Source organism: Lucilia cuprina, chromosome 5 (assembly GCF_022045245.1).
Source record: "Lucilia cuprina isolate Lc7/37 chromosome 5, ASM2204524v1, whole genome shotgun sequence".
NCBI classification, from domain to species: domain Eukaryota; kingdom Metazoa; phylum Arthropoda; class Insecta; order Diptera; family Calliphoridae; genus Lucilia; species Lucilia cuprina.
The window spans coordinates 23,663,010-23,677,475 of record NC_060953.1 but is presented as its reverse complement, the minus strand read 5'-3'; the positions used below and the strand labels follow the sequence as shown (position 1 = coordinate 23,677,475).

The 14,466-nt window shown below is 30.0% G+C and overlaps 2 protein-coding genes across 2 annotated transcripts; one reads left to right on the top strand and one right to left on the bottom strand.

Moving 5' to 3' along the window:
* Positions 1–571: 571 nt before the first annotated feature.
* Positions 572–1,384, bottom strand: LOC124420194. Its single transcript, XM_046952404.1, has one exon. It carries the CDS (start codon positions 1,382–1,384, stop codon positions 572–574), a length of 813 nt encoding a protein of 270 aa, XP_046808360.1.
* Positions 1,385–6,014: 4,630 nt separating this feature from the next.
* LOC124420193 lies at positions 6,015–6,497 on the top strand. The gene is made up of 3 exons (XM_046952403.1): positions 6,015–6,210; positions 6,261–6,382; positions 6,444–6,497. Exons 1-3 carry the CDS (start codon positions 6,033–6,035, stop codon positions 6,495–6,497), a joined length of 354 nt encoding a protein of 117 aa, XP_046808359.1. The 5' UTR covers positions 6,015–6,032.
* The last annotated feature ends 7,969 nt before the right edge of the window (positions 6,498–14,466 follow it).

The window sequence follows — 14,466 nt, the reverse complement described above, 5'->3', positions numbered from 1 at the left end:
ATTATCATCAAAGTTTTTAGATTTCGTTGAAATTAAGTTGGGAGCGTCAGGTAATTTTGTCCATGTGATAGAGGGTAGGTTAAAGTCACCAAATATAAAAACAGCATCTTTAGGTTGAGCAAGATCAGCAGTATTTGTTATAGCATTTACATGTTGTTGATAAACAATTTCATTGGAGTTTGGAGGGATGTATGAACAGGTTAGGTAAATCTTTTTAAATTTGAGTCTTATTAATACACTGACAAACTCAATATTCTCAGAAAAACAGGAGCCAATATTTTCGGAGGCATAACGGCAAGAAACAGCAATTAAAACTCCACCACCATAACGATTATTTCTATTATATCTGTAAATTTGATATTTATTACATAAAAGTTCAGAATCGAATACATTGTCCTTCAGCCATGTTTCCGTAAAGATAATAACATCATAATTAAAGTCATAACTATTTACAAGTAAATTTGACATTTTTTTGTTTAAGCCACGAACATTCTGATAAATAATGATTAATCGATCGAAAGATTTATAGATCAGTTTTTTGAAGTGTTGTTGGAGTTTAAATTATTAATTATTAAATTAATATTATTAATTGATGACCAGAAGGAAGTATAGCAACGTTTTGTTTTCTTGGATATTCTTTAAATTCATATTCACGAACTAAAGTATTCTCAGGCCAGAATTCAGGATTAACTATTTGTTCATAAATATCGCAAGGAACATTAATTTTAAAAGATGTAATCCTCCTAGGTTGCGAATAAGAAAATTTATGTGTTGTGAAATCTACTTCAGAGTTCAATTTCGATTTAATATAAGAGTTTATTTGTTCAACAGTAGTATCGGATGCGAAACGAGATATAAAAATTGATTTATTCGGCGGAATAATTTTTAAACCAACGTTTGATATTTGACTTACAGTTGGAGCAGTATCAGAAACAATACCATCCTTTACTTTGATGGGAGTTTGTGATAGATTTACCGAATCACTAATAGGTTTCGGAGCAGTAGCACAGTTATTAGAAAAAGTTATTGATGTACTTGGTGTGATTGAGTCGGAATCATCAACATTGGAAGTAGGACCAGGACTCTGGGAAAATTTGTTTTTGTTTCTAGACGATTTACGGCGTTTAGGCGAAGATTGTGGTGGGGAATTAAGACAATTCAATTGTTTAAATTCCTCAAATAGGTTTCCATAGGCAGATACTTCATTAGATAATGGAGATAACTTATTTTGAATATTTAAAAACGTATTTTTGGTGCCTTGAAAAAAGCGATAATATTCAACACCAATTTTCTGACAGGCATTGCAGCACCAGTGTAAACCTTTAGTTTTACAGACAGCTGCAGCAACTAAACCGGACAATCCACTGCACTTGAAATGACACATTCCATGACAAAGCCAACAAACCAACATTCTCTCATCAACACATGATAGAGTGCAGTTTTTGTTGAGACATTTAAATTGATCACTCATGAAAATTTCTTAAGGTGTATGTCGATAATGCCGTTTATTATTAAGAATATAGATGATAGATGACTTGGTAGCACTGATCAGAAATTGACAGATGATATTCAGCTGATATGACTTTTGTCTACGATTCAATGTTTGTTTACGATCAAAATTGTTTAAGTTGAGTGAAATTTTAATGATAACTAGCTATACCCAGTGTGCTTCGCTACCCCCATCGTAATGGAATAAAATAAATATCATTATTGTAAACGTATATGTATCTGCAATATCAAAAATTCCCCTTTTAGAGAACTCTTTAAGTTTGATTTTATGATTTTAGTCTCAATATTACAGAAAATTAGAAAAAACAGCTGAAGAACGAAAAAGTACCAGACAGTGCCTTTTTATATATTTTCATTAAATCAGGATGACGCATGTTTAATTTTCAACCAGAAACCAAAAAAATCGCATAAAGATTTTTATACAATCAGGAAGCTACATGTCCAATTTAATGTTTTTAATTTCAATATTATAGAAAATTCGAAAAGTATTAGTAAAAGAACAACAAAGTACCAGAGTATACTTTTTCAATTTTCGTTCAATTGGGATACTGCGTGTTTAATTTTATGTTTATAAATTCAATATTTTAGAAAGCTCTGAAAGTACCAGTACCAGTAAAGTACGAAAAAGTACCAAAAGACCTATTTTATTTAATTTCATGTTCCTAAGTTCAATATTATAGAAAATTCAAAAATTACCAGAAAATATTCCAGTTTAAATTTTCATTTACTCAAGTCCCTGATTGCTTTTATAGATTCTAATTAACTCCGTGCTCCACATGCTTAATTTCATGTTTCTAGGATCAATATTATAAAAAACACAAAAAGTACCTTTTGAAGAACGAAAAAGTACCAAAAAGTGCCCTTTTATAGGTTCTCACTTAATCCAGGCTCTAAACGTTTAATTTCATGTTTCTAGGTTCAATATTATAGAAAATTCAAAATGTACCTTTTAAAGAACGGAAAAGTACCAAAAAGTCCCCTTTTATAGGTCCTCACTTAATCCGGGCTCTACATGCTTAATTTCACGTTTCTAGGTTCAATATTATACAAAAATCCAAAAAGTACCTTTTGAAGAACGAAAAGGTTTCAAAAAGTCCCCTTTTATATGTTCTCACTTAATCCTGGCTCTACATACTTAATTTCATGTTTCTAGGTTCAATATTATAAAAAATTCAAAAAGTACCTTTTGATGAACGAAAAGTCCCCTTTTATAGATTCTCATTTACTACGTGCTCTACATGCTTAATTTCATGTTTCTAGGTTCAATATTATAGAAAATTCAAAAAGTACCAGTCGAAGTACGAAAAAGAACCAAAAAGTCCCCTTTTATAGATTCTCACTTACTCCGGGCTCTACATGCTTAATTTCATGCTTCTAGGTTTAATTTTAAAGAAAACTCAAGAAAATACCTGTGTAGAATGAAAAAGTACCGAAAAGTCTCTTTATTATTAATTTCATGTTTCGATTACAATATCAAAGAAAACTCAAAAACTACCAGATGGAGAATGAAAAAGTACCAAAAAATATCACTTTGGTACCGGGTTTCCAAATAAAACCTCATTAGCATATTTAATGTTTCTAAATCTAAAAAATTTATCTAAATTGGATCATTGTGTTTGAATAAAATCAAATTTCCAGTTTTTACCCCTTTTGGTACTTTTTTACTACCCTATAACGAAATAAAAATTCTATTCCAAAATGTTACAACACGTAGTGGGAGCCCGTTATTACGTATTTATATGTATACGTTAATAAACCAAAATCAATGTTTTATGAAAAAAGTACCAAAAATAGGTACAATTTTCACCCCTTAAACATCCTAATAACCAAAAAGTACTAAATTTATATTTTTATTTTTTCGTCAAGTTATGAAGGAATCAAAAATATTGTTTGAAAGTTCACTGGTTTAATAGATACATTGGGTGCAAAAAAGTACCAAAATACAGTTTTTACCCGTTTATTCCCTAAAGGGGCTGAAATTGAAAAAAGTACCAGACACCTGTCCGCTTATTTTTTAAATGAACAACAATAAGCTTTAAACTATTTTTGTATCTTTTCTAGTTTAGGAGATATGAGGTTGCCGATTTTACCCGTTTTTACCCTTTTTTACCCCCTAAACATTCGAATTTCCAAATTTCTTAGTGGATCTATTTGGTGGGAGACCAACCCCCTGTCCAAATTTCAGCTCTTTAGCTTTAACCGTTTAGGCTGTGCGATGATGAATCAGTCAATCAGTCAGTCAGTAACGTTAGAATTTTATATATAGATTAAGAATGTTTGTGTATATGTTAGCAAAAAAATAAACTTCGAAGATTTTTTGATGAAAATTAAGTAAATAGAAATTATTTTCAGTCACCAGTATGGCTTGCCACAGTTCGTAATTTTATTACAAAATAAATAAATGGCCAATTGGATAGATCGGTAGAATTATTTTCCCAGGTTTAACAAGTAAGAGTGTTAAACTAAGTTCAGACCTGTTAAATATTTGGTCCAAATATTTGTTATAAAATATTTATAAAGTTGCGTCAAACAAATGCAATATTTATTTCATGTTCAGACTTGAATAAATATTTGATGGTATTGTTTTATCAAACAGTGCAAAAATAATTTGGTTCAAACACACAGTATATCGTATATTTTCATGCAAGAAAAAAACAATTTGGCAATTTGTTTTAATTTTAACTAATTTTATTAGGTTTAAAATTAAATTTTTATAATAAAAGTGTATAATATTAATATATAACACGATTGAAAAAACTTTGTTTGTCGAATCTGAACATAAAATATTTTTTGTTAACAAACAGCAATGCGGATGATTTTCATAAAACAAATTGATTTGCTGGCAAAAAAATATTTTCTCATTGTTTCATCAATGTGAACACCAAAAGTCAAATAATTAACGGCATTTTGGTAAAATAATTATTTGATCTTACAAACCAAATGTAAGATCAAACAGCGTCAATGACAGCTGTTCTTTGTTTATTTTCTGAAAAAGAGTGTCATCACCTCATACAAAAATGTAAATAGTCGCTTATATGACTGGGTTTCTTTTATTTTTTATAAAATATAAATCTGAGACAAAGTTTTGACATTTAATTGAAATTCAAGCAATTGCGTAAATTAATGATTATTATTATTTTTGTTGTTTGTTTTGTTATGTATTGGTTGGTAACAACATACTATATATAGTTATACTACATAATATATGCATCTATAGTCTAGTCTAACGGTTCCCAAATTACAATTAAATAAGAGATACTGTTATCTCGGAGTATGAAGTTAGGCCACATTTCATAATTCAAGGACAAGCTAATCGCAAATTTAAGTTTGTCAAATTGTAAACAAAAGTGTTCTTGTTTGGAAGGACTAAAATAATATATTTCCGAAACAGAGGTGACTCTTTATTCGTCTTCAATACGTTAATTCAGGTAATTTTAAATATAAATTTTCCATTCCGACGTGATACACAGATTTTAACTTGATTTTGTCGACCAATATTATTAAATTAACATCAGAAAATCCATAAATAGTCAAAACCATGCAGTAAAATTCACAGTACTTTCGCAAAGAGTTCAAGTCATATATTATGCGGATAAACGCATTCCGCAACAATATCGAAGAAGTTCAACTTTCTTATATTATTTTCCCGAAAAATTAGCTAACATACTCAGATTACCCGTCTGCAATCGCAAAAAAAAATTTGCAACGTGACTCTTTAATCACATGTCGACGATATTTAATGAAGAAACCTTTTCGTTACCTTAAAGAAAAGTGAACACAGAGGGAAAAAAGACGTTGGAAAATTATACACGCTTGTTATCAAATTGAAACAAAAATGTTTATAATTTTTCATTAACATCCGTTGTCAAACTATGTACGAATAGCTGTCGAATAAACAACAAAAATGTAAACAATACAAGATGTTGTCAGATCAACAACGGAAAAATAAATAATACACGACGATATAAAATTATAAACTCAGTTCAATATATAACTGGCTGCGGCTAATTACGCAAAAATTTAAAATTATTTTCATACTATTTATTTATTATTTTATTTGAAAATGTTTTAAATTGGCAAGAATTTAAACTGATTATAAATAACATTTTTGAGAATTTTTATTTAAAGTTATTTTTCACAGGTTTTAATTTTTCCAATCCCCATGATGCTAAATCAAAAATCTTTTCAATTAACAACCGACACGAACTCATCTTTAGCCATAAAAGTACTAATTTTGCCCATTTTATGAAAATCATTTAGTTGTCATTGACTAACAAAAAAAATCTCTGTAATATGTCCATTAGTTAGTATTAGTATTAAATAAAAGCTCCATAAAAATTAAATCGTTATAATTAACATTATATTTAATAATATTTAAAAATTCAGCCGCTATTTTCCGCGGCGGCTATGTGCTGCTATTATGAGTCGGCGGTGGCTGTTGATCGGCGTTCATATGATCGACTTCGTACTATTTATTGCAATTAAAAGTTGAGTTTTAGCGCGTGCATAAAAAAAATCTTAAAATGGCAAATAAACAAAATTTAATTAATTATACCGAAGAATTAATAGATGTGATTGATATGCAAGATTCTTGCATTATCAATTCAGTGGAAGTGGACAGTGAAAATTTTAATGATGAAATTGATCTTCAACAATTTCTCCAAACCATAAATATGGAGTCCCTGTTCGAAACATTAAAAGGTAATATTTTAAAATAAAAAAAAAATATTCAACTTTTTATTTCATTTAAGCTGCTAATGTCAAATACAGGAGTTTGCCGTATATAACAAACGTGGACCTAACAGAAGCTATTCCACATTTGGGGCTACGTGCGGAATTCCGTAGCAAACTTGTTACATGGAGAAAAACTGAGGTGAGTAAAGGAGTTTAATTTTACAAATATTTATTATAATTCCAAATATTTCATCAGCTAGGAGTTGACAATGAGCCCTCAAAGGTCCAGTTATGTCAGCAAAGGAAAGACATAGTTAATATCATAATAGAAGATGTCATCTATAAAAACACTGTGCTTTATCCAAATGACTTTCAAAAGCTAACCGCGGAAATTTGCTCCCTGTTTCTCTCTGAAAATAATATGAAGGTAAGAAAGAAAACATATAGTCTATAGACTAGCATAGTAGTATAGTCTATAGTCCAGTCTAGTCTATAATATAGTCTAGTCCTGTCTATAGTCTAGTCCAGTCTATAGTCTAGTCCAGTCTATAGTCTAGTCTATAGTCTAATATATATTCTAGTCTATAGTCTAGTCTATAGTCTAATATATAGTCTAATATATAGTCTAGTCTATAGTCTAGTCTATAGTCTAGTCTATAGTCTAGTCTATAGTCTAGTCTATAGTCTAGTCTATAGTCTAGTCTATTGTCTAGTCTATAGTCTAGTCTATTGTCTAGTCTATAGTCTAGTCTATAGTCTAGTCTATAGTCTAGTCTATAGTTCAATCATTTGAAACAGGATCATTAAATACAAACATTAATATTAAACCAATCACAGATTTTATAAGTCTTCCATTTCATTTATATTCCTTAAATAATGCAAAAACTTATTTTAGAATGAAATATGTATAACATTTTAATAAAAAAATGCCTGCAAACAAAATCTTGTTTTTTTACTGTTTTATCCGTAAATTGCTTTACGAAATTATTTATTGTAATGTGAACACCGGGCAAACAAACTTCTACTATTTGTATTAAATTGTGTTTGGCTTTGTTTCTTCAAACAAAACGTCCAAATAGAAATACTCATTTTAAGCACATTATGTAATAAAAATGTATTTAATTTTTTGTTTTAGGCAGAAATTTCTATGAAATCGTAAAAAATATTATTAAATAGTTTCTTTAACTTTTAACAAAAATGTTTCATGTTTGGTGTTCACATTGTGTTCACACTAAGAAAATATTTGTAGGTTGACAAATAAAAATGTTTCACGAAAAACAGCTGAGATTTTGTTTGCTCTTCAAAAATATTTTGTGTTCACATTACAGCCAACAAATATTTGATAAAAAACGTCAAATATTTGATAGGTGTGAACGTACCTTTAGTATGTTTCGGATATTAAGGCTTTTGGCATCTGTCAAAAACTTCTAGAATATTAGTTATTCTATATCGTTTGCCTTTTGTTAACTTGATAATTGCTTTAATTTCATTCTTTATTCTATTTAATTTAATTTTTTGTGACTTTTTGTTTCTAAACTTACCCCTATCAAGACTTATACTTCACCGAGTAGCAATAAATTTTCATTATACGTACATACCTATTAGTATCAATTTAAGTTTTTGGTTTAATTTGTTTCTTTATAATGAAGATTTTTTATCTCGATTAAATTTTTTCAATTTGTGATACGAAATTTTGTTTGATTACTTTTATTGATTTTCGCAATGCCTTTAGTACGTAGTGTAGGGGATATTCCATCACAGGTAGAACAAAGGGATAATAATATGACATTTCCATTCGAATAAAAAGCTGGTAGTGACACGGTTCATAAAAATCCTGTAGGTGGAACTCAAACTCGACAACAAACTCGTAGAGAGGCTGTGGAGCGAAGTAGTGTAGACAATGGTAGTGTACGTCGTATTGTAGGCAAATCCTTAAGAGAATTTCGAAATGTCGCAAAATCTTCAACATTTCAACAATTGTTGTTGATGTTACCGTAACTGAAGTAGCAGAAATGATAGAAGTGACCTGTGAATCGCCAAAAATGTGGATAACTGTCGAAGAAGTTTTACAATTAGAAGATGTAGTCGAGGCCGTTAGTGTCAATCATATAGAAGAAATTCAAGAGAAAGAGGAGAAGCTTCAACATAATTGTAGTTTAGTAAGTTTTCAGAGTAGAACCGAAAGTATAAAAACACATATCTCTTATTTTGTGGACGCTATCGTGCCAACAACAGACAGACGGACATGGCTAGATCGTCTTAGAATCTTACAAGGTCCCAGAATATATATACTTTATGGGGTCTTAAAGCAATATTTCGATATGTTACACACGGAATGACAAAATCAATATACTCCCCATCTTTTTTGATGGTGGGTATAAAAAGGCGGCAATTTTAGGTTCCGATATGTTTGTGAATAACTTTGACAGTTTTCATGCTATGACAGTCATTTATGCATCATTTTAAAGCATTATGATTGCGCTTTAATTTGGTATATCATTTGTGGCATAATGTGTTCGTCTAAAAAAAGTCAATTTGAAGGATTGGTAGAATTGTTGTTCTATGTTGCACTTTGTTTTGGTGTATAATTTGTGGCATAATGAATTTTTACAAAAATTGGATAAATCGGTATATTTATTGGTACAGGTTTAGACATGTGGTAATTTAAGGCTCCGATATGGTTGCAAATATTATTTACAGTTTTCATGTTATTGCAGTCGTTTATATATCTTTTTACTGCATTATAGTTGCCATTTGTTTTGATATATAATTTATTGCATAATATACTTTTAGAAAATGGCCAATTGGATAGATTGGTAGAATTATTTTCACAGCTTTAAAAATGCGGTAGTTGCTAGGACAGTTTTTTTAAAGCATTAAAATTGCCATTTGTTTTGGTATATAATTTATTGCATAATTTTTTTTTAGAAAATGGCCAATTGGATAGATCGGTAGAATTATTTTTCCAGGTTTAAAAAGCCGGCAATTTGAGGTTCCGATATGGTTGTGAATAACTTTGACAGTTTTCATGCTATGGCAGTCATTTATGCACCATTTTAAAGTATTATGATTGCGCTTTAATTTGGTATATGATTTGCGGCATAATGTGTTCGTCTAAAAAATGGTCAATTTGAAGGATCGGTAGAATTGTTGTTCTATGTTTAAAAACGCTGTGATTTGAGGTTCCGATATGGTTGCAAATAACTTTGACAGTTTTCATGCCAGGACAATCGTTTATGTCCTATATACATTTTAAAGCATTTCTGTTGCACTTTGTTTTGGTGTACAATTTGTGGCATAATGAAATTTTACAAAAAATGGATAGATCGGTATATTTGTTGGTACAGCTTTGGAAAGGCGGTAATTTAAGGCTCCGATATGGTTGCGAATATCACTTACAATATTCATGTTATTGCAGTCGTTTATATATCTTTTTATTGCATTATAGTTGATATTTGTTTTGGTATATAATATATTGCATAATATATTTTTAGAAAATGGCCAATTGGATAGATCGGTAGAATTATTTTCACAGCTTTAAAAACGCGGTAATTTGAGGTTCCGATATGGCTGCAAATAACACTGACAGTTTTCACGCTATGACAGTCATTAATGAATCATTTTAAAGCATTATGATTGCATTTTAATATGGCATATCATTTGTAGCCTAATGTGTGTTTTTACAAATTTGTCAATTTGATAGATCGGTAGAATTATTGTTCTATGTTTAATAAACGCAGTAATCTGAGGTTCCGATATGGTTGCAATTCACTTTGGCAGTTTTCGTGCTAGGACAGTCGTTTATGCACCATTTTAAAGCATTAAAATTGCCATTTTTTTTGGTATATAATTTATTGCATAATGTATTTTTAGAAAATGGCCAATTGGATAAATCGATAGAATTATTTTCCCAGGTTTAAAAAGGCGGTAATTTGAGGTTACGATATGGTTGTGAATAACTTTGGCAGTTTTCGTGCTATGACAGTTATTTATGCATAATTTTAAAGCATTATGATTGCACTTTAATTTGGTATATCATTTGTGGCATAATGTGTTCGTCTAAAAATGGTCAATATGAAGGAATTGATGTTCTATGTTTAAAAACGCTCTTATTTGAGGTTCCGATATGGCTACAAATAACTTTGACAGTTTTTATGCCAGGACAATCGTTCGAAAGCTCTACAGTTGCACTTTGTTTTGGTGTATAATTTGTGGCATAATGAGTTTTTACAAAAATAGGATAGATCGGTATATTTATTGGTACAGGTTTAGAAATACGGTAATTTAAGGCTCCGATTTGGTTGCAAATATCATTTATAGTTTTCATGTTATTGCAGTCGTTTATATATCTTTTTATTGCATTATAGTTGCCATTTGTTTTGGTATATAATTTATTGCATAATATATTTTTAGAAAATGGCCAATTGGATAGATCGGTAGAATTATTTTGACAGCTTTAAAAACGCGGAAGTTTGAGGTTCCGATATGGCTGCAAATAACATTGACAGTTTTCGCGCTATTGCAGTCATTTATGAATCATTTTAAAGCATTATGATTGCACCTTAATTTGGTATATCATTTGTATCATAATGTGTGTTTTTTCAAATTGGTCAATTTGATAGATCGGTAGAATTATTGTTCTATGTTTAATAAACGCAGTAATCTAAGGTTCCGATATGGTTGCAATTAACTTTGGCAGTTTTTGTGCTAAGACAGTCGTTTATGCACCATTTTAAAGCATTAAAATTGCCATTTGTTTTGGTGCATAATTTGTGGCATAATGAGCTTTTACAAAATGGCCAATTGGATAGATCGGTAGAATTATTTTCACAGCTTTAAAAACGCGGTAGTTTGAGGTTCCGATATGGCCGCAAATAACATTGACTTTTTAAATCATTAAAATTGCCATTTGTTTTGGTATATAATTTATTGCATAATGTATTTTTAGAAAATTGCCAATTGGATAGATCGGTAGAATTATTTTCCCAGGTTTAAAAAGGCGGTAACTTGAGGTTCAGATATGGTTGTGAATAACTTTGACAGTTTTCATGCTACGACGGTCATTTATGCATCATTTTAAAGCATTATGATTGCACTTTAATTTGGTATATCATTTGTGGCATAATGTGTTCGTCTAAAAAATGGTCAATTTGAAGGATCGGTAGAATTGTTGTTCTATGTTTAAAAACGCTGTTATTTGAGGTTCCGATATGGCTGCAAATAACTTTGACAGTTTTCATGCCAGGACAATCGTTTATGCAACATTTTAAAGCATTACTGTTGCACATTGTTTTGGTGTACAATTTGTGGCATAATGAATTTTTACAAAAATTGGATAGATCGGTAATTTAAGTCTCCGATATGGTTGCAAATATCTTTTATAGTTTTCATGTTATAGCAGTCGTTTATATATCTTTTTATTGCATTATAGTTGTTATTTGTTATTGTATATAATTGGTTGCATAATATATTTTTAGAAAATGGCCAATTGGATAGATCGGTAGAATTATTTTCACAGCTTTAAAAACGCGGTAATTTAAGGTTCCGATATGGCTGCAAATAACATTGACAGTTTTCACGCTATGACAGTCATTTAGGCATCATTTTAAAGCATTATGATTGCACTTTAATATGGTATATCATTTGATAGATCGGAAGAATTATTGTTCTGTTTTTAATAAACGCAGTAATCTGATGTTCCGATATGGCTGCAATTAACTTTGGCAGTTTTTGTGCTAGGACAGTCGTTTATGCACCATTTTAAAGCATTAAAATTGCCATTTGTTTTGGTATATAATTTATTGCATAATGTATTTTTAGAAAATGGCCAATTGGATTGATCGGTAGAATTATTTTCCCAGGTTTAAAAAGGCGGCAATCTGAGGTTCCGATATGGTTGTGAATAACTTTGACAGTTTTCATGCTATGACAGTCATTTATGCATCATTTTAAAGCATTATGATTGCGCTTTAATTTGGTATATCATTTGTGGCATAATGTGTTCGTCTAAAAAAGGTCAATTTGAAGGATTGGTAGAATTGTTGTTCTATGTTGCACTTTGTTTTGGTGTATAATTTGTGGCATAATGAATTTTTACAATCATTGGATAAATCGGTATATTTATTGGTACAGGTTTAGAAATGCGGTAATTTAAGGCCCCGATATGGTTGCAAATACCATTTACAGTTTTCATGTTATTGCAGCCGTTTATATATCTTTTTACTGCATTATAGTTGCCATTTGTTTTGATTTATAATTTATTGCATAATATATTTTTAGAAAATGGCTAATTGGATAGATCGGTAGAATTATTTTCACAGCTTTAAAAACGCGTTAATTTGAGGTTCCGATATGGCTGAAAATAACATTGACAGTTTTCACGCTATGACAGTCATTTATAATTTTAAAGCATTAAACTTGCCATTTGTTTTGGTATATAATTTATTGCATAATGTAGTTTTAGAAAATGGCCAATTGGATAGATCGGTAGAATTATTTTCCCAGGTTTAAAAAGGCGGCAATTTGAGGTTCCGATATGGTTGTGAATAACTTTGACAGTTTTCATGCTATGACAGTTATTTATGCATCATTTTAGAGCATTATGATTGCGCTTTAATTTGGTATATAATTTGTGGCATAATGTGTTCGTCTAAAAAAAGTCAATTTGAAGGATTGGCAGAATTGTTGTTCTATGTTGCTCTTTGTTTTGGTGTATAATTTGTGGCATAATGAACTTTTACAAAAATTGGATAAATCGGTATATTTATTGGTACAGGTCACAGTTTTTTGGAAATAAATCTGGCGTTTCTAAACGGTTGATCCGATCGGGATAATATTTGGCGTGAGCGTAGCCAAGGAGTGTTCGAATTTAAGTTTTGAAAATGAACCCCGCAGATGCTCCAGATGCGGCTCAAAGTAGGGTACCTACGACATGTAAAATTTTTAAACTTGTTATATTTTCTGAAAGCGCTTGACGAGATCTTGAAAAAACATGCTTGGGCATACTACTTATTTCTTATAATATCCGAGTAAAAGGCATTTAAAAATTTAGTGATACAAAATTTACCATACCTTTTTTTGAATACCGGGCGTAATTTTGGACCAAATGGACTCAATTTTTTCTTGTTCGTTAGACAATAAAATTTCCAACAATATACAAAAAATTTCAGATCAATGCCATTTACAGATCCAAAAATATACTTTTTTTAATTTAATCAAAAAATTTTAGATTTTTGCCGTTTTTTTGCCCAAAATGTGTCTTAACTCTTTTATTAATAAAATAAAATTTTCTTTAAGAACATATAACAATTTTATAGTTTTCTAAAAGGTATCTTTACGCAGAACGCTTTGGCGTAAAAAACTTGTCCTATTTTTTGAAAATGTTGCCACTGCGTCCTTCCGAATATGACCTATTTTTTATCAAAACTTCAACTTTGGGCGACATGTTCTAAAATCCCAAAGCTGGGATCAGAAAACTGAAAGCAGTTTTGGAAACCCCAATATGTTTTCTATTTACTCCAAAAGTATTTTCCTAGCCCTGAAAGACATGTGGACCCTATGAGCAAAAATGTAAAAAATCCCATTTTTGGGATTTTCATTCCTATTTTTGGGATTTTCATTCCTATTTTTGGGAATTGCGAGATGCCCTTTGACCTTTTCAATTTTTTTTGCATTTTCTTATTTGAAATAACAAATTTAACAAGCGTTGAAGATTTCATTGAGTTTTGTTCATAAATAAAGATTTTGTCATATATTACATATTTGTTAAATTTCTAAAAGTACTTATGATTTATATCAAAATTTTAATAGGGTCGCAGATAGCTACAACAATTTAGTCCATATTTATCACTTAATATGTTTTTTAGTTAGATATGGAAATTCTCGACCCTTTACAAAAAATTTCAGGCCAATATCTCAATTACATTCAAAAATATGTTCATTTAAACCTGTGTCCTTTAATTTCATCTTTTTCATATTTTAGTATTAAGTATGACAGAACATACATTTGGTGTTGAATAAGATATTTGGACAATTTTTAAAAATTATTTAGTTAATTATTTTATTAAAGACTATAACATTGTATATACAATAAAAAATATAATTTTATTATGAGCCACGCACATCAACACCTAAATCACCCCACACAAACCACCTTTCCCGCCCACCGAAATATAAAACACAATTTAATACAATATCATCAGTTAGTATAATAGCTTTTTTATTTGAACTGTTTATCTTAAACATAATACAATTAATTCTTACAACCTACTTATATAGTTAATT

Bases quoted from the DNA above. Each gene is read 5' to 3' on its own strand.
- LOC124420194 (XM_046952404.1), bottom strand. From the start codon at position 1,384: ATGTGTCATTTCAAGTGCAGTGGATTGTCCGGTTTAGTTGCTGCAGCT.
- LOC124420193 (XM_046952403.1), top strand. From the start codon at position 6,033: ATGGCAAATAAACAAAATTTAATTAATTATACCGAAGAATTAATAGAT. The intron at 6,211-6,260 runs GTAATATTTTAA...ATTTCATTTAAG, and splicing joins CCTGTTCGAAACATTAAAAG to CTGCTAATGTCAAATACAGG. The intron at 6,383-6,443 runs GTGAGTAAAGGA...TTCATCAGCTAG, and splicing joins TTACATGGAGAAAAACTGAG to GAGTTGACAATGAGCCCTCA.